We start from the raw sequence: 26,156 nt of genomic DNA on the forward strand, positions 1-26,156 counted from the left end.
CAGTTGTTTGGTAATGAAAGTACTGAGCATATTCAAAATAAGCTATGGGTCTGTGATAGAGAATTGCAGTATTCAGGAAAAGCTGTCTGATTTTTTTGGGGGGATGTTACTTATCTACCCTACAAAATAAAGTCTTAATTTTTTAAAATATCAGATTATCTACACAAACTACACCTGGGATATTTGGAAGATTTTATTTGGAGACTGTGCTTCAATTATGATAGTATGCCTTTCCAAATGCCTTTGGCTAACATTAGTCCTTTGCTAGAGCTATCCCAGTCAGTATTCTAAATATATATTAGGATTTGTTGTGAAGACACTTCTACCATTTCCTTAGCAATTCTTGGAGCAAAACTACTCATACATAAATCTGCCAAGACTCTGAAGGACCAGCACCTCCAATATCAAGAAATCTGTATAGTGTACTGTTTTTTCTTCTCCCTGCCATTTTGATAAGGAGATTACTGAAACTATTCAAGGTAAAATTACAGTCAAGTAGAGCATAGAAGTATTGCAGCACTGGGATTTCATTTAAAGAGAAAAACTTGAAAAAATTCTTGTGAATGCTTTTTACATTTCCTTTAGCTATAGGTGTTGAATGTTTAGGGTATGTGTGGTTTAACCTGAGCCAGCGACTAAGCACCATGCAGCTGCTCACTCAGTCCTCCCTGCCCTGGTGGGTTGAGGAGACGAACTGGAGAAAAAGTAAAACTTGTGGGTTGAGATAAGAACAGTTTAATAATTGAAATAAAATAAAATATTATAATATCAAGAATAGTAAGAACAGTAATAATAATAGTAATAATAATTGTAATGAAAAGGGAGATATCAAAAAGAGAGAGAAATAAAGCCCAAGAAAAACAAGTGATGTACAATGCAGTTCCTCACCACCTGCTGACGGATGCCCAGCCAGTCCCCAAGCAGTGATCCACCCCTCCTGGCCAACTCCCCCCAGTTTATATACTGAGCATGACGTTCTATGGTATAGAATATCCCTTTAGCTAGTTTGGGTCAGCTGTCCTGGCCATGCTCTCTCCCAGCTTCTTGTGCACTGCTTGCTGGCAGAGCGTGGGAAACTGAAAAATCTTTGACTTAGGATAAGCACTACCTAGCAATAACTAAAATATCAGTGTGTCATCAACATTATTCTCATACTGAATCCAAAACACAGCACTGTACCAGCTACTAGGAAGAAAATTAACTCTATCCCAGCTGAAACCAGGACAGGGTATTAATAGCACATAATTTTAAAGTCGTGTAGAATGGCCAAAGTAGAAAATGGAGAAATACTTTCCTAAGTCCTTTAAAAAGTTAATCTTTACAATCAAGACTTGCTAAGTCTTGATTTAGGCAAGATGTCATGGGATTTGTTTATCATCAAAATAAAAAAAGATTGATAACGCCTAATGATATCTATCTATCTATCTGTATCTCTATATATAAAGTGTTCTGTGAGTTACGAAGCTTAGTGAAATCTAGTGACATGTGGGTTTGAGTCCCATGACCTCCATATTTTCCTTGCTTTCCTTTCCATCCTTTGTCTTTTACTGCTATTGCCATAAGTCCACCTTCTTACCATGTCCTCTGTCACCTTGTGTCACCTTCAGTTCCTCCAGTTCTTATCTACAGACTCCATTCCTCCTAAATATCGTCTAGGTGACATGTATCCAGTTTGTGTGGGTTTCCACTGTTAAGACCCTGTAACACACCACTGACCCTCAAGCATGTCTTCATAACAAATTTAATATTGTCAGAGTTTCCTTTTAAATGTGGCACATGTAACTAATATGTAGTAATTAATGATCAAACAAAATACCTGTGGATCATTCAGCCTTGTTTATGGTAATGTGCTAGTTGTGTTTGTTATCCATATCTAGCAACAGGTATACTCAAGAAAGGTTAAAATTGAAGACAAAGACTGTTTTCTTCACAAAATGGCTTAGTACTCTTCTCTTGGTAAGAATAACTGTTGACATGTTTTCACAGAATATGAAGTGCAGAGTTGTGGTCTAGTTATTTCACAAGAGATGAGTTAATGGATAGTGAGAGTTGTAACAGGAGAGGAGGAGAGGGAAGACAAATAAAATATATATGATATAAAAAATTGTGCATCTATTTAAAGCTGTGGTTATATCGAGATAATACTGAAATACCTAGCCCTTAACTTAAGATGTAATATAGTAATATACTGCTCTCACTGGTGTCACACATCTGTATTTTAATACCTATGCTCTTAAGAGATGTACCTGGTGATTGCATGTGCTGCAGACGCCGTATGGAAGGAGACAGTGCTACTGCTTATGTACTTTATACTTTCCTCAATAAAGGATACTACAAAGAGCTAAGTATTTTTTCTTGCTTATTTATACATGCACGCATTTTTTTCTGTATATCTTTTCAGCTCATGGAAAAAACTGACAGAGAATACTACACACTGGATGACATGTTTGTTTCCAAAGCAGCCAAAAGAGCGCGCAGTGGGGAAGAGGAAGAAATACAAAGAAGAAAAGCAATACGTGAGCACCAACAACTTGCTGCACGCATGGAAAAGTGCCCATACTGCTTTGATAGCAGTGAACTTTCTAAACATCTTATTATTGCAATTGGCACCAAGGTAAGAAAATAACAATTTAACATAAATGTAAAAATAAAAAAGAAATAAAGGAAAGCAGTGTTGATGTTAGAGTGTCTAAGATTAAGAATGAATTGCTTCTGTGAAATGATTTATTGTTCTGCATCTTATTTTCCTTGCTCTTCCAATTGATTTCACAAATTCCTCAAGGGTGAGGCAGAAAAAGATATAAATCTGTCATGAATTTTAAAGCTAATCTTTGGTATCAGAACTTCACGTTTATGGATTTGTGGAAGACGAGAGCAATAATGAAAGATCTGATGCAGAGGTTGGTTTGTGGAAGACTAAATCACACTGCACTGGAGGAAATTTGAAATGGTAAAGAGCTGTATGTTGATGATATCAAAGAAAATTAAGTGGAGAATTCAATTTTAAAACCTAAAATACTTTGAAATAGACAGAAGTTTGGTTTGGGGAACTTTTCCCATTTCTGTTATGGCTTCTGAAAGTTGCGTAAATAGTTGGATTTATAACATCTGAAATGCTTCAGTATATGCTATTTTGTCATTCTGTCTCAAAGTTTTCATTTATTATTGATGTTTTTAGTTTGATTTGAAACTTTTTATAGACCAAGGAATTAAGTGCACAGATATGCGTTATGGTACATTGCATTTATTTTTTTATATAGGTAGATTTTATATATATATTTTATATATATATATAAAAATGCAAACAGACATGTATCTTGTGCATGTATCTGTATAGAATCATAGAATGCTTTGGGTTGAAAGGGACCTCAAAGATCATCTAGTTCCAACCCCCCTGCCATGGGCAGGGACACCTTCTGCTAGACCGGGTTGCTCAAAGCCCCGTCCAACCTGGCCTTGAACACTGCCAGGGAGGGGACATGCACAACCTCTCTGGGCAGCTTGTTCCAGTGTCTCACCACCCTCATAGTGAAGAACTTCTTCATTACATCTAATATAAATCTATCCTCTTTCAGTTTAAAGCCATTACCCCTTGTCCTATCATTTCATGCCCTTGTAAAGAGTCCCTCCCCATCTTTTCTGTAGGCCCCCTTTAAGTACTGGAAGGCCACTATAAGGCCTCCCTGGTACCTTCTCTTCTCCAGGCTGAACAACCCCAACTCTCTCAGCCTGTCATTATAAAGGAGGTGCTCCAGCTCCCTGATCATCTTCGTGGCCCTTCTCTGGACTCGCTCCAACAGGGACATGTCTTTTGTATGTTGGGCCCCCAGAGCTGAACACAGTACTCCAGGTGGGATCTTACAAGAGTGGAGTAGAGGGGAAGAATCACCTTCCTCGACCTGCTGGCCACACTTCTTTTGGTGCAGCCCAGGACATGGCTTTCTGGGCTGCAAGTGCACATTGCCAGGTCATGTTGAGCTTCTCATCAACCAACAGCCCCAAGCCCTTCTCCTCAGGGCTGCTCTCAATCACTCATGGCCCAGCCTGTATTTGTGTTTGGGATTGCCTTGACCCATGTGCAGGACCTTGCACTTGGCCTTTTTGAACTTCATGAGGTTTGCACGGGCCCACCTCTCAAGCCTGTCAAGGTCCTTCTGAATGACATCCCTTCCCTCCAGCATGTTGACCACACCACAGCTCGGTGTCACTGGCAGAGTTGCTGAGGGTGCACTCAATCCTGCTGTCCATGTCGCCGACAAAGATGTTAAACAGCACTGGTAAAATAAACATGGGTTAAAAATACTGACCCCTGAGGAACATCACTCATCACTGGTCTCCAGTTGGACATCGAGCCATTGAATCTGTATATATCGTGTGTTTATATATCTAATAGATAGTATATACAGAGGTATATCTGTATGCATTTTATATATATATATAAAATTTTATTAAAAAACCATACAGATATGTATCTATATTAAGAAAATGTATTGTAGTGGACTAAACAGTGTGATTGCATAATAGTTAGGATACCAGCTGGTCTATAAGGCTGATATTACTGCCTTGTTGGTGTAACTGCTCTCTGCATACTACTTATTCATTGGACCTACTGATGGATAATGGGACCTTCTAAAAACACTCAAATTGCTAATACCTTGCTGTAATTAGAAGGTAATGGCTTCTATTGCTTTGAATTAGCAAACAATGTATTTCTTAACCTCAGAAATGGGGCGGTTTTTAATGTTAGGAAAATGGGCACTTCAGTTTTTGTTTGCTTCTTATAGGTATACTTGTCTCTACCAAGCACCCAGTCCCTTACTGAAGGTCACTGCCTGATAGCTCCTCTACAGCACCATACTGCAGCCACTCTGTTGGATGAAGACATCTGGGAAGAAATCCAGGTCAGTTGAGAAACTGTCTCATGTTTTACACTGTTGTAAAATAATGTTGTTTTGAATAATAATATACTTGTGATAAGTACCTATTTTCATAATTTTCAGCCTGGCAGCTCTTTTCTGATTTCACTAAGGGGCAGAATATTCTTACATTATGGATGAAAATTAGTGGTCAGATATTGAAAAAGGGAGATGCAGGGTAAACACTGAAGAAAAGTTCCCATCTATAAGCACTAGAAAAAGTTGCCTGGAATGCTGCAGAACCTCTGTCATGGGAGGTCTCTGAAACCAGCTTAGAGGAACATCTATCAGGGATGATGCAGGTACAACTGATCCCTTACAGAAAGTGGAATAACTGGCTTCATAGTTAGGATTTCCTTGGGAGTGCCAAGAAAAAGAAAAAGATTATGAGGGCAGAAAAATCACTTATAATGGAATACAAGCTGAAGATATGTTGTTTACATATCATCAGATTTTTAAAGCTAATCTGGGGTTTTGGGTGGATGTCAATTGAGAGAGAACTCTCATTCTTTTTCAAATCAGTGAGGTCCCTGTTAGAATCCTATTTCCTACTGTTTTTAAAAAGAATTGTTAGAATAAAGTTCCAAGCATGATGGGTCATGCTTTCCAACTTTCTTATGAAGATGTTTTGAAGGTTTTGAGTTCTGTTTTCTTTGGAAAAGGAAAATCAAGGGAGGAATGGAACAAGCTCTTCCCTAAGAGATTGACTGTGATTGTTAATCCCCCCTCCCTGCCATCAGGATTATTAGAAGGGAAAAACAACTTGCAACCTCTTACATAAAAAAAAAATATTGGAGACTGTTTCAGACTACAGGAAAGCCTCTGTTGCTTGCAATTGCTGAGATTTAAAAACAGGTTAATTCATGAGTTTGAAACGGTTTAAGTAAAATTGTACTTGCCTCAAGCCTGGCAGATGGATTCTCTGACTTTCCAGATTTGCTTCCTACATTGATTCTTATGGCTGATGTAATTTTTATACAGTGTTTCCTAGTAAATTATGCTCCCCCAAAGCAGGAAGGAAAAGGAGTTCTTTTGTATATGACAGAAATGCCTAAGAAACTGGATAAGAAGCAAATAAGCACAAGTAAGATCAGGAGGAACAACAGAGCATGGGGAAAAGTGATAAATATGTTTAATCTATATCTATTTATCCTAACCTCTTTTAACTAAATAGATGATAATTTTTCTAAATTTATATGAGAAGGAAAATAGGATAAAGAAAAGATAATCAAATGCAGTTCCTGTATTCAATGCTAGTCTTTTCCTTGCTAGAAAATACAACTAGTTGGTAAAACCATTATCCGTTGACCCTGTGAATATATTCATAGACAGTTTAAACATTTATTTGCAACAAAGCACTCTGGGAGGTGATGGACACAGATGGGTTGTTTTAATTTATTTTTTATTTTTCAGCTTCTGTGTAATTCAGTAGGAGTCTGGAGGGCTTTAGCAGGAGTATAAGTATACACTTACTCAGTGACTAAACTAACTTTCTGATGTCAGAGCCATATTTTATATTGCTGTTGAGGGGAGAAAAATAATCACACTTTAAATATTCATGAAATGCTATATTAAGCACATGTTTTAGCTAACTATTTTTTCTGGGATTTTTTTTTTTTAAGATATGCTGGATAAAGCAAGAAGGGTTCTTTTATACTGTATGCCTTCAAGCACTTGAATTTAACATATTGTGTGCTTTAGAGTGATGTGCTCACTTGCCAAAGTAAATATGCATGTACTTTTTTTTAATATGAAAAGATGCAGATCTTTACATGTTCAGGATTGACTGAATTGTTACATGTATCAATGCCTTGTGCTTCTGAGCATAAGCCAAGTCCTCTTATTTGCCCTTATGAATGGTTTTGTCCTTACCAGTGCTAATTATACTTGATGTTTTGGCCTGCTCAGAATTTGGAGGAAAAGTGCAATGTATTTAAAACCAAGAAAATGCAGTCTGGGAAACATTAGCTAACATCTGCAGATATTCTAGGCTTTTCAGTGGATTTGTATTTCAGTTGATACTGCAGGGTACACAGTAGCTTGCTTTGGTGTATTTCAGAGGTATAGGTCTGTGGGCCAGGGTGAGGGGGAGAAGACAACAAGCTGTTAATTCAGAGTTGCCTGTCACGCTGTGCAATCAAGTCTGGTATCAGTCCTGGTACAATGATCTATTCACTGGGCAATATCTTCTAGCTGTGTTTCATTGGTTGTGTTAGGGGGGTGGTGGTAGTGTTTTCTTGTCATAGCATGGAGCAGTTTATTTGTGAGGAGAAATTCAGGGCACAAGGGCCTGCTTTGAGAGCTTAAATACCTGGATAAGATTATATTTGACCAAGTTCCTTAGACTTTTAGTTTGATTCATGCTGTGCAAGATGACAAAGGGCTGGGGAGAAGAGAGCTCAATTTCTAGTCCTGTTGCATTGAAAGCCTGATAGTGATTTGTTTTCCATCTGGTTTACTTCAGTACTTGCTGATGGTTGTGTGTATTTGCTTGTTTGATTCATCAACTCTCTGTTTACATTAAAATAGGGAATCTTAAACCTTTAGATGGGATTAGCCTTTTAATTGTGGTGTTTGTGCTTCTGAGCATTAGGACAACCTACTATTTATGTGAGTTGTAGAGCTTTGGTACCTGTGGTCTGTGATGCTCATACAGTTTCAATGATTTCTTGACTTACACTGTGGAAATGATACAGGGAACATTTAATTTTTTAAAAAGCAGTTTTCAAGATCTTGAGACACTTTTGGAAACAATTCACCCTGCCACAAAGTCAGATCTTTTGTGCATTTGAAAATGAGTCTGAGTGAGTCTCAGAAATCATCCCTTGTGCTTGATAATTTAGTTCAGCCTCTACATTGTAAGCTATAGAATGATGCTTTTGCATATCTTAGATGCCAATACCAACTGCCAAGAGTCAGGGAGCAGCAAGGGCAGGCTGCTCCACAGGAAGATAAGTCAAGGGTGGAAGGTGGTGGACAAGGCAGGTGGGGGAAGTCACTTCACTGACAAGAGTCAGTCCCATGTTACCCAAGCCCAGAGAAGAGGACAGGTCCCATGATGGTAGACAGGGTCATCTGTGGCCCAGTGATGGTCAGACAAGTCTGCAGTGATGTCTTAGGTTCAAGGTCAAGTCAGCAAGTCAAGGCCAAGATGTGCCAGGTACACAGCTGGGCACAGGCATCCCTGAAACTTAGCTCAGGGAGGACCAAAAGTGAGGGCCTGAACGTAATTGCAGCTCCTCAGTGACGGGGCGCAGGCCCTCACTTCTCACAGCTCTTCTTTTCACAACTCTTTTTGCTGCATCTGATCCCAATTTACAGCTGCAGCATGTTAGAGCTGCCCTTCTGCATGGGCAGCCAGAGCCCCAGCAGGCAGGAGAGGCTGTTGAGTGTGTGCAGGGCCCTGACACTGGAGCTAGCAGAATTAGAAATTGAAATACGCTTTGAACAGATTCAGCACCTGATCCCTATGAATGGGAATGGGTAAGTGTACGTTGAGGCCAGATGTATTAAATATTACATTTGGTTAACTTCCATACAGTGAAGATGGAGGTTATAGCCATGGCTTTCTTTTGAGGCAATGTTAATATTTTCCTTAAAGGTCAAGCATGCCTAGTGGAAATGTCTTTTTTTTTTTTTTCTTTTTTTTTTTTTTTTGAAACTGTGTAATGGGAAGGAGTAGTGAAAGGATAATGGTATCTGTAGTCAGTACAAGCCAAGACATTACCTTCTTAAATATTGCAAGCTTGGGACCTATGGTTAAAGCCATGTTGCTTTATGGAGGATCACAGTTATGAAGTTCAACATAGTTTTAATTTCAACTGTAAGAATATGTGGTATTTACTAAAACTGAGTTCGTAGTGTTAATTATAATGTGCATTTCACAATAGTTTTTTAGACTTCCTATGTTTGTATCATAGGAAATATAGTTCATATTAAATTGTTGAGTAATACAGAATTTTCCTAGTATGTTTTCTGCTGTTATCCATTTTATTATGAATTTATTATGAATCTAATGTTAGTGAAATAATATACATTATTATATCTGAAAGTTTTGAAAAGTTAATTCAAATTATACATTACTTTTTTTTTTCTTTAAACAGATGTTCCGAAATGTGTTGGTGAAAATGTTTGAAGCTAAAGACTTGGACTGTGTGTTCCTAGAAACAAACATGGGTATGAAGAAACGGTATCACATGGTATATGAATGCATTCCTCTTCCAAAAGAAGTAGGAGATATGGCTCCAATCTACTTTAAGGTACATGAAAATGGATTTTTTTCTTAACTCACTCGAATGATTCATAATTCATCTATTTCTGGGAAAACGTTTTTTGATATTCAAGTACTATTTTTGAAAGGATGGGTTCTTTGATCCTACTTCTTGATCCATTCTTTGATCATATTCCTTGATATTAAAACAAGCCCTGGGAGGTAATTCTGTTTTTCAAGTAATCAGTGGAAGAGCTGTATGTCACTGTGAAGATGCCTCGACTCTGACTGCACTAACAAATACTGGAAGAAGAAGAGAGAATTGTAGTTTCTTGAAGTGCTGTGAGGATTTCAGTACTTCTCACTTAAGTCCTGTAGTATAAACTTAAAACCCCGTACATGCACCTTGGCAAGCATAAAATGAGAAAGTAATGTCAACTGTTTTAAGAAATAAGAATATATAATGTTTCATCCTCATTTTATTTCACTAAGCCCGAATTTTACATGTGTCTTAGGTCTCCAATGAACATTAAGACAGCATGATAGATATTTCTTCTATAGCTTTTCTGGTCTCTTTCCCCTGACTGTGTAAGGAGAGACTCACTGAAGCTTTTGCCTGGAACTGAGGCCTTTCAGCTTTCAGCAACTGGGTCATGATTTGCCTTTTATAACTAATTTATTTTGTTTGTTCTTTGAAATATTATTTTTGTTGTCTGGAAATAATGTGATTGGATTCTGATGAAGTGGAGCAGTCAGTATGATGAACAACAATGCAGTAGCTTTTACCACATTTGAAACTCTCCACCTGGTTGATTTCATTGCTATGCTTCAAGTGCTGGTAAAACTTGTGTTTTGTCTGAATACTAAAGAAAAGATGAAGTACAAAATTTAATATCATGTAATTTGCATAAAACCTTTCAGAAGTTTCTGCCATTAAAATACACAGCAAATGAAATTTTAAAGGAACTTACAGTTCACTATATTCACTGCCATACTGTAGAGGATACAGAGGCACTCTTAAAGGTTTTTAAGCACAATCAGTCTTCTAAGCTGGATTCTCCTCTTAGTGTTTAAAAAAGAAAAAAGGCTAATACAGTATAATGAGTTCATGAGAGGTTTTGTATGAGCTTGGTGAAAAGTTGAAACTTGTTAGAGATAATTTGTGTCAGGCAAAAGTTAAATTTAAAAAAAAAAAAAGAGGAACAGAATCAAGTGAGTTTGAAGATACTATACAATGCCTTTATAAAGTAAGTTGTGGAAATCAGAAAGGTTGCCAAAAATAAAGTTACTTTGTTAAGAAATGGTACTTGTGGTGGAATGTACTTCACTACATTGAAAAGTTAGTTCTTTGCTTGCTGTATGAAGGACTATTTTCATATGTAGATAAAATGATTTTACAGAAAGCTATAATGGAGTCTGATGAAGAGTGGTCCATGAACAAGAAGTTAATTGATCTTTCCTCAAAAGATGTTCGGAAATCTGTAAGTAATGAGATATACTGAACACTGAATTTCTCAGCAAATTCTTCTTATCTTTTTTTCATTATTAACTGTTTCAAAGAGAGAAGAAAGGGAACACAATTAAATTAGTACATCAGGAGATGGCATAGGTATGATGAGAATTAAGAGTCTGACTGAACTCCTAACTGACATTAGGGAACAGATTCCTATTTATTTCAACACTTGGTGGACTGAGCTGGAAGCATTGGTTGAGAACAAAGCTGGCAGTTTGAGGACATGCACTGGCATAATTTTCTTGATTAGCTTTAAGAATTAAGGTAGATCAAAGATTTGCAAATTACTTTCTGGGAAAAAAAAATGAGGTGTCTTTTTCATTGACCTAGAACAGCCTTTTGTGTTGCTAAGTTTATGAAGCGAAAATATGAATAGCATTGTGTATTCTTTTATAAAATAAGGGAACAGTACTCTATTTGGCTCCTGGATACTAAACTGGAACATCTTTGTATATATAGATCTTAAAGGAATAATGCTGAAACTGTTGGGTTCAAAGATTTTTCCGTCTTTTTAATATTAAAGTGAAAGATGTGTGGTATATAGACTTTACCACAAGTAGTTTACTACTATGTAGTAATAATACTTAATTTCTGAAAACGTCTTTTAGTAAATATAGCGCCCTTGCGCTAAAAAAATCCTAGTTTAGGAAAAAGAGGAGATGGGTTTTAATAATGAGACATGAAGCCTGATATGACAAAGAGGGAGATGCAGAAGAGCGCAGAAATGTAAAAGAGTAAGGGATTTGGTGTAGTAGGAGAGCTTTGGTATATTGTGATGACTCTTGAACTAAACCAACAGTGGTAGCAAATGTAGCAAAAAGTCAATATTTATTCTGCCGCGTAAGCTGAAATGTCATGTAAATGGAATGGGAGTCAGTTATGGGTCACCTTATTCGAAGTGGCGAGGCTTCACCTGGAAAATTGGGTCAGGTTTTGGCAACAGTGTTTTAAGACAATTACAGAAGAGAAGAGCATAGATTAGAAAACTTAACTATAGAAACTGGTTCAGGAGTTATGCAGTCTAGGAAAGAAAAGACTGAAATGGCATGTAATGGTAGTTTTCTGTATATAGGAGATTATTTTAAAGAAGATAATACTTTGTTGTTTGCTATCACTAATGGGTGCAGATAAGGAATTTGATTAATTTGTAGGAAGGACTTAGGGAAGACTTTAAACTTAAGGTGGGTGTAAACAGAAAACAAAATAGGCATGTTTTGGATATCTTCTGCTCATCAGTGTTTCAAAAGAGGGAAAGCCAACATTTGTCACAAATAAATGAACTATAATTTTCTTGACACATGGTAGGGCATCCAGACATTTGATTTCTTTAAGAATCTTCTTAGACATACATTTGTGTGACTATTATATACCTATTTGAAGGTAGGCCTTCCTTGAAGGTAGGATTCTTCAGATTAAATCATAACACTTCTTTAAATTAATATAGTGCATCTGAGTGTAACTGGTTACACAGTTGTGTGATTTTAACATTATTTTAGAGTAAAAGAAATGCCTTTGGCCTTCAGAAAGATATGGGAGTATAGTTTAGAGACTGAGCTGAGGTTTGGGAAGTTGGAGAGTTGTATTAGGAGATGGTGGTGCCTGGAAGAAGGGTCAGACATGGCTGAGACAGCATCTAATAGGCGGATTGCATGCTGAAATTGGGACTGTGGTGTCCAGAGACAGAGTCCGAGCATCTAGTCCTTGGATAGCATCAAGGCCTTCTCTGCTTCTCCCTCTGCTCCCCGCAGCGAGCGAGCTGGGAGTGGGCAATGGGCTGGGAGGGGACACGGCCAGGTAAGCTGACCCGGCAGCAAGCACTTTTCAGCAATAGCCAAAACATTGGCATGTTATCAACACTGGTTTAGTAACCAGTCCGAAACTCAGCACCATATGGGCTGCTGTGACCAAAATGAACTCCGTTCAATAACATTGGTAGACACAAATGAAATAAAGCTGACATTTTCCTTAAGGTGTCACCTGCCAAACCATTTTTTCCTTATTTAATGATTTTTTTTTTAGCTCATTTAAAATGTTTTATGTTTCTTGCTATGCTATATTGCCCCTCTGTATTAAATCTTAATTATTTTTAGAGTGAACTTTCAAGCAATATATGGAACATGTCTTGTGAACATTGCACAGTTATTTGGACTGTAGCAGAGGAAATGCTTATGAATTTGAGGCTTTGTAAATCTTATCTGTACAGGAACATCCTCAACAATTAAAAGAGCGGAAAATGACTTGTTGCAGTGAAACAGCAGGAATTACTTGCAATACTGTAGCAATAAATTAATCCGCTTGTCTGTCAGACTGAAGGGTCTTTCTTTGTGGCAGGATAACCAGTGTCTCCTCTGTAGGCTGTCTGAATTATTAAATTATCCGATTCAGCAATTTAATGATAACTTCCAGTCATGTAGTGGGGTCTTCTGGTAGTGTATTCTCTGTAGAGGTGTTTCCCCTTCCTTCTGAGTGTAGTGTTTCCACTGGGTAAATATTTCCTGTTATCACACAACACCTTATTTTTAATAAATACAACTTGCTGGTGGTTGTCTTAAAGTTTCTACTCAACCCATGTAATTCAGAGGTGTGGAGTCAGGAATGCATTTGCTTAATGTGCATGCTGCTGCCTGGTCCTTCCCCATCTCTTACCTGGTGCTACAGTGGTTGCCTCTGGAGGTTCTGCCACCCAGTAATCACCTTTTCAGTTTTCAGGTTTTAGGTTTTGTTTTTTTTTTAATCTAGCTGTTGTGTTGTTCTTTTGCCTTACCTGTTTGTTTTACTGTTTCTCTGTTGAAATTTTATGCTACATGTACTTGGTTTGAGAGGTGGTTTAAAATAAAATGTGATACTATCAACTGTAAAACCACTTTCAAATTCATTAAGTTGTGGGGAGGTTAAGTAAATGCCTACAGTCTGTTAAACATCCCAAAATGTGTTTCTGCGTGTATAGGTTCCTAAAGGATTACCATACTTTTCTGTGGACTTTGGCCTTCAAGGAGGATTTGCTCATGTCATTGAAGATCAATACGAGTTCCCTCGTTACTTTGGAAAGGTATTGTCATGTAAAAGGTCAATTTACCAATTATACTCTGTTTTGTAAAATTTAAATAATCAAAACAGATGCTGCCAGAACAGTCACTTTGTACCTTATCCCAGTTTAATAGCTGGCTTTTCTTGGTGAGTTGTTATAACTTGGCTTGTTGAATAAAGTAGTAGTTTCTTCAGTGATTTCTTCACTGGCTGATGCTCAGAATATGGTTGTAGATCCATGTTTCTTTTGTATTAATGGGAACTCTAGATTTTTGACATATAATCTAGTAGATGGAAAATACTTGCATCTATTTCAGTTTTCATGGCCATAGTATTCTCATATAGGTGCACTCACTTCTGTTAACTGTATCAGTTAGGGTGCATACACACACAGACTCACAGACAACTCCTGGTAAAATACTTGTGAGGTTAAATTACTCCATGTGATATAGAGAGTATAGTATATGCAGGAAGAGCTGCAATAAATGATTCCTTTCTTTGTTATGTCACAGCAATCATTTATTGAAAGAGTCAATATTGCAAAAACGTTAAGAGTGATTGGGGAGAAATATAACTTCAGAAGGAGTTAAGAGCAAAGTGGGCAGCGTTCTTTTTTCTGAACTTTTCTTAGTCACAAATGTACTAATACATTAACAATCTTGCAATGTTAGGATATTTATGCAGTGCATCGCTATTCTGTACTTAAAATAATTTTGCCGAGGCAACTATCTAACAACTACGGTTCTAATTTTTGAACCGATATATTTTTCAGAATTTCAAGTTTTAGTAACTAGCAGTTGAAGAAAAGAGTGACAAATAATCTCATTTGAAAATAGATATTTCTTTATTCTGTGGTAAAATAGTGTTAAGTAATATAGTAATTTTACATTTATCAATATCTTTCTTCTACTTGCAAAGGAAATTATTGGTGGCATGCTGGACTTGGAACCGCGACTCTGGAGAAAAGGAATCAGACAGAACTTTGAGGATCAAAGGAAGAAGGTGTTGCAGTTTGCACAGTGGTGGAAACCGTATGACTTTACCAAAAAGAAAGAATGAGTACATCCTGCAGTCGAGGACTATATAAGCCATAAATTATATGAAAGGATATTTCATATGTTAAGGATAACACCAGTGTGTTTTGTATTGTTAATATATTTTAAAAACAAGAATATTGTTTAATTGCTGATTACCTGTTTCTGGTTTGGACAGTGTGGATCACACGAACCTGCAAGCCTCACAAACCAGAGCTCTACAGTGGTTTTAGGTTTTAATTTTTTAGCCGAACCAAAAGAATAATATCCATGTGGCCATTGGCGTTCTTCAAAATGTAGCTTCTGCTTTTGGAGTTCTTGTAATCTTTGAGGCAACTGATTTTTTTTTATATTGTATTTAGCCAGAGCTAGTGCTTAATTACCATTTTTTTTTAAGAAAATGGTGTACATTTTAAGAACATTTTGATGAATACAAATACATTGTTGCAGAAGGAAGCTGTACAGAAAATAATTTTCTGATTTTGAGTCCTTGTGTTCTTTAAGTTGAAGTCATTGCAGTAATACAAACATTCACATAGGATGTGATTGATAAACCTGCTGCTGCCCACCCTGCACAAGAATCAATGCAATTTTTTATACTTTCCACATGAAGTAGTATTTTTCAAGCTGACCTGTTGCACAGAGGATGATGAGACAGTCCACAGCTGGTGGTAAATGACAGCTTTAATGGTAACAGTTAATTTTTATGACAATAAAAAACAAGAAAAAGAGGAGGGTGAAAGAGCCTTAAGGAAAAACACTCTCCGGTGGCCAGCAAAGAAAATCATCACAGGGATCTCCCCTGTCCTGGGCATCCCATCTAGTGCGGCAGATGGTCCGTCATAATACTTTTCTGATAATAACTGTATAGTTTTCAGCGGGACCTGCTCAAAACTCCCTGCTGGCTGTTCCTGCTTGTGATGCTGTTAGTGCTGATTGGAGCGTGCTCTGATCAGAGGCAAGAGTTGCACATTAATTGATTGTTAAGCTTTGTACGTGGATGTCACTGGGAAATGCCTGTCTGCTATTTGTGGCAGGTGCATCTGCCCAATGAAAGCAGAGCTTCTTGGCTGCTGAAGTGCAGCAGCTCCTGGCTGCCTTTGTTCTCAGGGCTTCGCGGTAATTGGGGCCTTTGGCCAATGGGAGCCGCTATTGACTACAGGTCAGATTCGGCCTGGGTATAAATGGAGTCCCCTGGGGGAGCCATTTTGAGCTCGTCCCCTGGAGCAGCACGCTGCGGTCGAGGACTCTCCCCTTGGGTCAGGATGCTGCCCAAGGAAACTCCTCGAGGTGCCTTGGGTCAGGACGCTGCCCTGAGCAGGTCCTTGAGGTTGAGAGCCCTCACTTGTCAGGTGAGTGATAAAGCATTTTGGGTTGCCGTTAAACCCTAGGGAGTGGGGCTTTGTTCTGTGTTTTGGGTTGCCGTTAAACTCCATAGAGTTCTTTGTTATGCGTTTTGGGTTGCCCTTAAACCCTAGAAAGTTGTTCTGTTCTCCTCTCACAGACATTCGAACCTGTAAATTACGGAGAGCTAGTTAACTGTATTAATAATTAATTTTTTATTTTTGGTGGTTGGTTGCTCATTTGGGAGCCTCCGTAACACTATTTAAAGGACTACTGTCTACTGTGTCACTCACTAGGTTTTGTTTTTTTCTTTCGTGTAAAAGTTACAAAAGGGGGATTAGAAAGCGTGAGGGGAAAAAAGAATGATTCTTGCATCAGTGTCAATCACTTTCCGTGAGAAACCTGACAGCAGGCTCAGGCTTAGCAGATACAGAGCTGGGAGAAGACAAGGACAGAAGGACACGGATAAAAACATCGCCACAGCGTCCTCCCAGTGTATAAGGGAAAGGGTGCAGACTTGCAAACACAAGACTGCAGTGCTACAGGGAAAGGCTCCAAATGACAAGTGGAAGGTCCTGAGCATAGGAGAGGTTGAGCACTGTGTAAGTGTCTCAACATGCTTCCTGTTCTTTTCCTGCTGAACCATTGCCCTGTACAGCTTCGTTAAGTATTGTGAAATTAAGAAATTAATCAGTAAATATTACAGGGTTGAATAAGTGTTCATTTCTAGTCCCTTGGTGGTCTTTTGCAACTTTCCTGAAGAGCTAGTACTCCCCGTCCCACCCCCCCCCCCCCCCATTTTGGCAAATAAGTCTGGCAGAGGTAGAAATCTACTGTGGTGTGAATTATTTTCTGTAGGATCTTTGTAAATTTGTGTCACTGCAAGAGAAATAACTTAAACTGTCATGATAATTTTAGTGATTTAATGTCTGATTTATACTATTTTTCACCAGCTAGCCATGGATAGAAGGGCCAGTTCTACTGTTCTCCAGTAAGTTTTGATCTTCGTTAGGCTGCTGGGGAGATACAAAGCAAATAGGACATGACATAGTAGCTGCTAGTAGTTGCTTAGAATATGGTAACACTGAAGCAGATTTAGGTAAACTGCAGTCTTTGGTGGTGTAAAGCATGACTAAAATTTGTTTTCTCTGAAAGCATATGTTGCCTCTGGTCTCATCTGCCCCCCTGGAGGGTATCTGGGAAGGAACAGAGGTGACTGTCTTTTAAGGCCACGGAAAAGTCTTTATCCAATGCTGTGCTGGAGATGCAATTTTTCTAAATGGTATCACTTCTCTCAATTCATATTTCTCAAGGGAAGTGCTGTGTTTCACAAAGGATATCTAATTTGTATGTACAAAAGTCTTTCTCTCTGACTCATGGTCTACGCATATTTTATTATTCTGGTTTCAGCAAAACTACTGATATTCTTTGGACCATAAAGGACTCTGAAATATGGAGTAAGGCTAACAATCTCAAGCTAGTGGTACAGGAAATGTGTCTTATCCTATTAGAAGTTTTCAGAATGGGAGACTCTGGTTACCACATACACTGAGAGTAGTATCTTTTAATTGGTCTCAGACCAGATATGTGTATCTTCAGGTTAAGCTGTTCCTCTTCATAAGTATCTCTAAATTTGTGAGGCCGTGAGAGTGAACACAGCTTGCTAGGGAACTTATGTGGAAGGCATGGTACGCTTAGTCTTCAGTCCTTAGTCTTACAAATACTAAAATATTTTAAATAGACCTCCTTCATGAGAAAGAACACCCAATACCTAAATTGTTTGGCACTAAGAGGTGAAAAATGTAAATTCAGATGTCTTTAGGGAGAACAGGGATCGGAAGTTGGATCTCTTACATTGCTATAAATGTGCTCCTATGTACTCTTTTATGTAACCAGGGAGAAAAAGGGAGTTTGCTCTCCAATTGAATCTGTGTGTGTGATTTATCAGGTGTTAGAACATATCCATGTCCCGCCCTGTCAGACAGGATGATTGTTACACATAATATGTGCTGCTACTCTTCTGCTTAGTGCTTGGCATAAAATGCAATATTTCTCTGCTATTAAGTCAGCTTTTTCCAACTTGGAGTACTCCCCTCCTTTGTATTTCCTTGCTATGCTGAAGGAATTGTGCCTCTCACCTGTATTCCAGGTATTTCAGTGGTTTCAGGGAAGGCATGCTGCACCAGCACTGCACCATTACTGCTGCTCAGTCAAGCCCTGGGTGAAGTTTGAGCCTGAGTCCAGAGCTTTTTATTCAATTCTGTTTGTCACAAAGTCCTTGAGAGAGAACCAGGATGGATGCTATAGTCAAGAACATCATCTGCCCCAGGCCTTGATACTTTGAAGATTCCTAGCCTGGGTCTGTCTTGGGGAAAATGGGCTAAACAGGCTCCTGTGAGGTGTTCCCTTTCTTCTTTGCATTTTCTTAGGCTGTACTATTCACAGAATCACAGAATCATCTAGGTTGGAAAAGACCTTGAAGATCATCTAGTCCAACCATTAACCTAACACTGACAGTTCCCATCTACACCATATCTCTCAGCGCTATGTCGACCCGACTCTTAAACACCTCCAGGGATGGGGACTCCACCACCTCCCTGGGCAGCCCATTCCAACGCCTAACAACCTGTTCTGTAAAGAAATACTTCCTAATATCTAGTCTAAACCTTCCCTGGCGCAACTTGAGGCCATTCCCTCTTGTCCTATTGCTTGTTACTTGATTAAAGAGACTCATATTCAACCTGGTATTCCCCTGGCCCATGCGGTTGCTGTAGAAAGCTTCCTGAAGCATGAGGCAGTTGTCTTCATATTAAGGACCCACATTTTGAGGTTTTTATTTTTGCTCAGATTGGAGGAAGGCACCATGAATTTGTACCACACCATTAGCTACAAAATGAAGTGCAAAAGCTGCCATGGTATCGTTATTCTTATCTATAACCAGTGGTTGGTTGATGTCAAGGTGATTGCCTGAAGTCATCTGTTGATGTAAACTCAGGTAATGTAAAATGAGGTTGATGTAAGCTGAGGTAAACTCAGCTAAAATGGAAAGCAAGGCAAGTGCAGTTTTGGTGTAACAGTGGTGGATTGTTGCTTTGTACTTGTTAAAATACCTGGAAGAAAACAATGTGGATTTTTGTTGCTTTGCTAGAAAATCAATATAGCAACATTCAATCTTAGGTCTATTTGGGCTGATTTTTTTCAGTTTGTTCATAAATCCAAACAATGAGTTATTTCCGTAGTCATAATCAAATGTGTTTTAGTGGGATTTTACATATTGAATTCAACTAACTTGTTTTAAATTTCATACAAGATCTGATTGGAAAATAACATGTTAAACAGTAATTCTCATGGCAAGAGATCACAGATCTCTTGCAATCTATGAAAAAAACATTTTGATGGGTCCCTTAAGGGTTCTGTCTTCTTCAAAATTTGTTCAGCATTTCCTGTCTTCTGCACCTGTACTTTTATCATTAAAGCATGTTTTCTCTTTTCATCCAGCAGTCCAGCTGGAATTAGAAAGATGTGGAGACAGAGGCTGCTATACTCTTACTTTAAGCATAGCTGTTTTGGACACAAGGTCCTTAATATCCAAGCTAAAAGTGCCAATTTTTAGCCCTCACAAATCAAAACAATCTAATCCAGTATGAAAGAACAAACTTTAGAAATCCAGGCTTGCTAACATCATATTCTTGTGTGCATATTGATGTAGCTGTGTGCTAACATTACTTTTCTAGATGTTGCATTTGTTTATGTTGTTAAAAGTGAGAAGGAAGGGGTAACGTGCTTCCTTCAAGAAAGTCATGCTGCTACACCCTCTACAGGGAAGTTGGTGTAAATTTTACCCCTCAGGTTAACCACTGGAAGGTGGTTCTAAAAGAACATTTAAGCTTTCCTCGGGTCCCAGATTTCAAAGTTAATAATACACTCCCAGGATTGTCCCAGGGAAATCTTTGGAAAAAAGTTACCTACAGTTGTATAAATATATGAATTTTTAATTTTAAACACTGTATCCTGCTCAGTGATGAATCTTGCATGACTGCCCTGCTATCTCTTTTTATTCTGAGGCTTATGATAAAGTGTCTGTGAAGTATTAAAACTTTATTTTAAAAGGACTGCATAATTACAGGATATCTTTAACTACAAGCATCCTTACCCTCCCTGGTGTTCTGCCTCCTAGGTGTGACCTAAGCACTGACCTAAGCACAGAGAGCCCAGAGCAACATCACACAACACAAAATGAGTCAATTTAATGAGTTTATCTGGAATGATAGCTAGGTAGAGTTTGGTCTTGAGACAGGATGAGGTGACTTCAAAGTCCCAGCTCTTTTGGCTGTGATTTTAAGATCTTATTTAATTCTGATATTTTATGTGAAAATGGCTTGGAGTAGCACTTGTAAGACAAGATATGAACAGCTAACAGCTGACATGTATTTAATGTGGCATAAATACACAGTTATCACTGTACAGCTTCCCCATTGCTGTTGTCACAGGTTTACAAGGCTTCATTTGGGGATGCCAACTGATCTCTCATGTCTCTAGATGCTTTTTATAGGCAAGTCCAGGTGTGTGCTTTGTAGCTGTTGGAAAGCAACAAACTCTTCCAGCTCTTCCAACATTCTCCCTTTTAATGCAGAACAACTATTTGAATGTTTGACCCCAGTTCAGTAGGTCCAAGTACTTGACTGTGAGGTGGAAGATGACAGTAATAGTGCCTTTATGGATGATGGCATCTCCAACTGGAACTGAATATGTAGGCTCTTAGTTTAGACTTAACACAAGCAAATTCAATCAGAAATGGTGACCTTGTGCTCTTTCAGTCTCTCTTCTTTTGTGACTGCTATTGCAGGAATTAGGTTTTCATTGTCTTATCGAAGCTGTTCTTTCGTTAGGTAGATCATCTTGGCAAGACTGGCTAAGACTTAGCAAGTATTTGCTAGGACTGGCCAGTTCAGCCAGTCAGCCACTAAGATTGACCAGTCTGTACTAAAATATTGGGTCTTTGCCTGAATCGCTCTCTCCCATGGATGACAGTGAGGGCTTGCTACTGTTATGTAGTAAAAAGGTACAAAAAGTGGCACGTCTACCGTTCGTTAGAGTAGCAGCATGCTGGTTCTCCATGTGACTGTGTGTATTAAGATATGTATTAATTACATTTACAGAACAACTGCTGAAACTGTATATGATTTCACTAAAGTTACACTGGGCTTTACACCATTAAAAATGTCAAAATATGTCCCTTATCATGAGGAGGAGGTGCTTTTAAGTATGTGAAAGGAATTACAACTTTAGTTGTTCATGTACTTAATCTGCTAACACTGTATTTATGAAAAGTATTAAGTAAACCTTAAGCCTTTTATAAGCAGTTTGTGGCATCCATAGAATCAGAGGAGGAGGACAGGAGATAAAATTATCTAGTTGATCCCAAGACAAGATCAGGTACGTTTGCGGCATTCCTAGATCTGTTTTCTCTATGAGATCTCTGAGGAGGGAAAATCCACAGCCTTCCTGGACAACCTATTCTAGTATTCACTCTTTTCATCATGAAGCACTTGTCTTCCTACTCTTTAATCTGAATTGTCCATGATTCAAGTCTGGTATTTGTTGTCTCGTCTGTTACAAATGTGTGAAACACTTTGTTGTTTGGAGGTTCCTTTTCCATGTTTGAAGACTGCATTAAATTGTCTTTCCAAATTCTAGGCTTCAGATTAAACAGATTAAACTGTGTGTATTCTTTCACTGTCATTTTGTAGGTTGTTTTTTCTATTATCATTCTCTTGTGCTCTGGAGTCTCTCTGGCTCATAAAGATGTCATGTGATGGAAGTCTCGAGTGGATATGATACCTCAGTGAAGTGTGTCTGATGTGAAAGGGCTACTGCCATTCTTGGTGGAATATCCTCCTATTCATTCCCCCTCTCAATGCAGTGTTTGCCTTTTTCGCAAGGCTATGACATAATGAAGCTCATGACTCCCTGCAATCTTCAGATCCTCTCCTGCTCCCAAGTCAGCAGTTTGCTATTATAGCTGGATAATTTTTGCCCAAGTCTAGGTTCTTGCTCTTATATTTGTTGTCTTTGTTTCCTTTTCATAGAGAGATAATTTTGGATTCTACTTCTTCTTTTAAATGATTTTTTTTTTTTTACAGCCACTTGAGTCATCTACAAAATTAAGCAGCAATACTGTATTGCAGCAACTAGAAATTGATGCCACATCCATGTGTGCGCAGCAATAATTGTGGGCACTGGCTAAACTGTTTCCCTGCTATCACTTTTATTGTTGCTGATGGACTTGCTGCAACTTCTGATAACGTTATTCTTGCTGTAGGTGTGGATGCTGTGGGCATCACAAGTAGCAAAAGCAGTAGGAAGGGTGGCTGTAGAAGATTCAGAAACCCGTATCATCTGGGAGAGGTGAGCTGAAAATGAACTCCAGGATTATATTCTGTGTTTCCATGGGAAAAGTGGGCTGAAAATCAGACATTCCTGTACACCCTTCCCATTCAGGTCATCTGCCTGGCTGTGTCCCCTCCCAACCTTTTGTGCATCCCCAGTCTATTCACTGTGGGGGCAAAGGGAGAAACAGAAGGCCTTGACGCTGTGCAAACACTGCTCAGCAATAGCTGAAACATTATCAGCACTGTTTTGGTCACAAATCTAAACCACAGCACCATAAGAGCTGCTATGAAGAAAAGTAACTCCATCCCAGCCAAAACCAATACGATACAGGAGAAGAATGAATGTCAGGTTCTACTCAGACTTGTACATAGTTTGACTATCTGGTAATTGTATAAGATCAGAAAATAAGGTGGCAAATCTCTAATTACTGAGCTGTTTTTCTCCCTTTAAAGACTGTCACTACATTTCAGCAGGTTTAGGATGTGCTAGATTCTCTATCTCAGATTTAAGCAAGTGTCCTTTTGCTTCAAAGCAACATTTCTTCCATTTCCAGCTATTGCTGTTCATGAATATTATTGAAATGGGAAGAAATCTTTTTGTAGACACTGCAGGTGGGATTCAGCACAACGTGAAAACGCTTTTATGTGTCCAGCTGTGAACTGCATGTCTAAATTCACATAATACTCAGTGTTGGCCTAGTCAATAAAGTTAATGGAGCGTTGGAGGGTGATTCCTCTTACACTACTGTAGGTGACCTGATGGGTTAATTGAATCATTCACTAGGCTCTAGTGACTGTGTTGGTTAGGGACCAATACCTGCTATTACTAATTTTATTATGTAAAAGCAGTCTATATTTGGCAAATGTCTCTGTCTCTCTTAGCCAAGAGAAGTGCTTGATGGAGGTTTAGCCATCAGTATGGCTATTCCTGTATAGCATTTGTCTTTGTTCCATGTGGATACAAGGAATCTTTCAAATGTTGCAAGGTGCCTCTATGTTGAATAGTGATTTTGCAGTCAGAAAATGGAGATTTCTTTTGCTTCATTTTTTATGTCTTTAATCAGAATTGTGCGCTGAACCTTAGTCTGTCAGCAAAGAAATCAATGCATTTCACTGAAATGGCTCAGTTTTATTGAAACAACGTATTGAATTAAACTTCGTGGCTGATGTTCTCAGCAGTGCTCTCTTGTTTATTATGTGTTGAAAATTAATGTGGTATTCCCATATTTAGTATTTTTAGCCAACTGCATTTAGAGTGAGTGGAAAGATCTGGAAAGCTTGAGGTTGGGTCCTAGTTCAGCACGTACTGGTTGCGGGGGAAATCATCTACTTTCTTTGTCCTTTGCTGTTGGCAGATAGCGAGAGGACCCCACCCAGCAGAAGTTTTGAGAGACTTTGTTGAAATTATGTGCCATGAGTACTTGCAGTGAGGTTTCAACCAGACAGGTTGGTTGAATTTAAAAGCATATACTGCTGGCCATTCCTGACAGCTCTGGGGAAAATGTTACCTGTAATTACAACATAGATTCAGGATTTTCAAAGCTCTAAACAATACGCTTTTGAAGGCAGACAATGGACAGAGAATTTGGCTATTATCTCCTTTTACAAACAGCACATACTTCTTAAATTTCTGTGTACCAGCTCTCCACTTTTTCTGATGTGTAGTCTTTTCTGAGAAGCCTTTGGGTTATTTTCTCTTTAGAGCAAAAATATTTTGGCCAGTATCAACAGAAACAGATGATATGGAATTCATCTCACATTTGTGTGAGTAGTTCTTGTCTTTGTATATATCTGTCTGGAAGACTGTGTGGATAAATAGCATCTTGTGTTTCCTACAGAATACGAAACCTTTTAAAAACTGAAAAAAAGAGTGAAGCCCTCCAAGAAAATCTTAATCCCCAGGACTTTTATCTTCACAGCTCTTTACAAACATTAACTTCATATATCTGAAGGCTTTGACCAACATAGCTCCAATGAAACTGCTGTCCCTTTGGACCAAGTGAATTTGCCCCCATGCCTCTGCACATCCCCTGTCCCAACCCAGCGCTTGGGCTTTGGGTTGCTGAGAGGGCCCAGAAGGTCATCTCAGATCCCAGCTCCTTGTGCACCCCTGAGATCCGATTCACTTCAGTTGATCACATCCTCCTTGAAGGGCTTCTTGTCCGTGAACACTATTTTAAATGATTTATGACTGCAGTCTTTTTATCTTCTGTGCAAAGCTTCCAAATCAAATCTTGATGGGAACCGCTGTCTGTGATAATTTTGTTGTCTTCCTCTCTGCTAATGAAAAACAAGTTCAGTCTTGCAGTTAAACAGTGCAGTTGTCTTCCTTTGTACACTTTTATACAAATCAAACAGGAATACAGGTAGCTGAGAACAGTAATATGATTCTGGCATATTAAATAATTAACTTTTAAAAGGTCAATGAGTCCCTGCCTAACAAAACAGCAGTGCTAGAAAGCCTGGATTATCTTTTAATCATGGGAGGAGAGGACACGCAAGTGGGTTGTGAGGACTCCACCATTTTCTTCTCTTGATTCACAGGAGAGTTGCACAGCATTCATAGGAAGTGAGTTTGCTGTGCAGTGAGGATGCTCGTTTCTCCCACCCTTCTTCAAGCCTCTTTATCATATTTGGTTTCTATGAATTGCTATGATTTAAACATCAATACTTATTTTCAAAGTATCAGAGATGCGAAAATATAAGGTGATGATAAGGGTTTCTTCTAGAAGGAAGGGGCTGGTTTCCAAGGTGTTTGGCCATCTGGTGGCAGAGTCCTGGCTTTATTTGTGCTGGAGACCAGACATCAGTGGCAACATTGTCTTCCCACTGGTACCTGCAAGGACTCTACAGGGGCTACAGGGGGCTACAAGGGCTGCAAAGGCTACAGGGAGAAGTGCAAAAAGCACAAAGGGAATGTAATTAATGTGGGACATATTTACATTCAAGGAGACTCGGGACTCTGAAATAGAGATTTTTTTTTTTTTTTTCTTGGGAAAAGTCCAGAAGGTCTGAAAGCAAGATGCTGAAAGATGAGCAAAACACATCCATGTTGCAAATACATGGCCTGTTATAACTGAGACAGGTAACGCTGACAATAGTTGCAGCTTCCTTCACTTGCTCAGTGTATGTTATACTAGCATATGTGAATGTGTGTGACGTGTCTTCTCCAGCCAGCGGTGGCACTGCCTGAACTGGAGTAGCATACCCTGCTCTGGGCTCCACAGCTCTGGGATCTGGAGGTTTTGAGAACAGGCTGAAGAGCATTTTTTGGGAATGGCATGGGTGCAGTGACTCCGTTTTGGAGCAGTGGAGTGCACTGAAACAACCTGAGTCCATTGTTGCCCATGGCCTGTAGTTTCTAGGGAACTTGTACACCTCCTTTGCTTGACAGTTCAGTTATTTTGTCACAGGAGCATAGGATTAGGAAAGGGATATTTTTGTCACTGAACTCAGGGGACCAATCCACAAGCATTGGTCTTGACTGTCCATATTACAAGCCACTTATGCAGATTTGTAAGTCTAAACAAAAAGTGATTAGCAGAGATCTAGAAAGGCTATGAACAATTGCAGTTTTACAGGAAACAAGCAAGATAAAGTGACATCAAGGTTTTGTTTTGGTTTTGTTTTTGTTTTTCTTTTTCAGTAGCAGGAACTGATGCTGCTTGGGAACAGAGTATGACTCATGATGCAAAGAGGCAGGAAGTCAGGCAACAGCCA

The 26,156-nt window shown here is 38.8% G+C and overlaps 1 protein-coding gene across 4 annotated transcripts in view; it reads left to right on the forward strand.

Moving 5' to 3' along the window:
* CWF19L2 (CWF19 like cell cycle control factor 2) overlaps positions 1-21,786 on the forward strand; it is a 91,814-nt gene extending 70,028 nt beyond the window's left edge. For all 4 annotated transcript variants that reach the window (XM_074816145.1, XM_074816148.1, XM_074816147.1 and 1 more), the window contains 6 exons: positions 2,402-2,614; positions 4,785-4,901; positions 9,020-9,175; positions 10,527-10,607; positions 13,587-13,688; positions 14,585-21,786. In XM_074816145.1, the coding sequence (XP_074672246.1) occupies positions 2,402-2,614; positions 4,785-4,901; positions 9,020-9,175; positions 10,527-10,607; positions 13,587-13,688; positions 14,585-14,725 (810 nt within the window). In that variant the 3' untranslated portion in view covers positions 14,726-21,786. The remainder of the gene's footprint in view (positions 1-2,401; positions 2,615-4,784; positions 4,902-9,019; positions 9,176-10,526; positions 10,608-13,586; positions 13,689-14,584) is intronic.
* The last annotated feature ends 4,370 nt before the right edge of the window (positions 21,787-26,156 follow it).

The sequence above is a fragment of the Strix aluco genome, chromosome 2, assembly GCF_031877795.1.
Source record: "Strix aluco isolate bStrAlu1 chromosome 2, bStrAlu1.hap1, whole genome shotgun sequence".
Classification (NCBI taxonomy): Eukaryota; Metazoa; Chordata; class Aves; order Strigiformes; family Strigidae; genus Strix; species Strix aluco.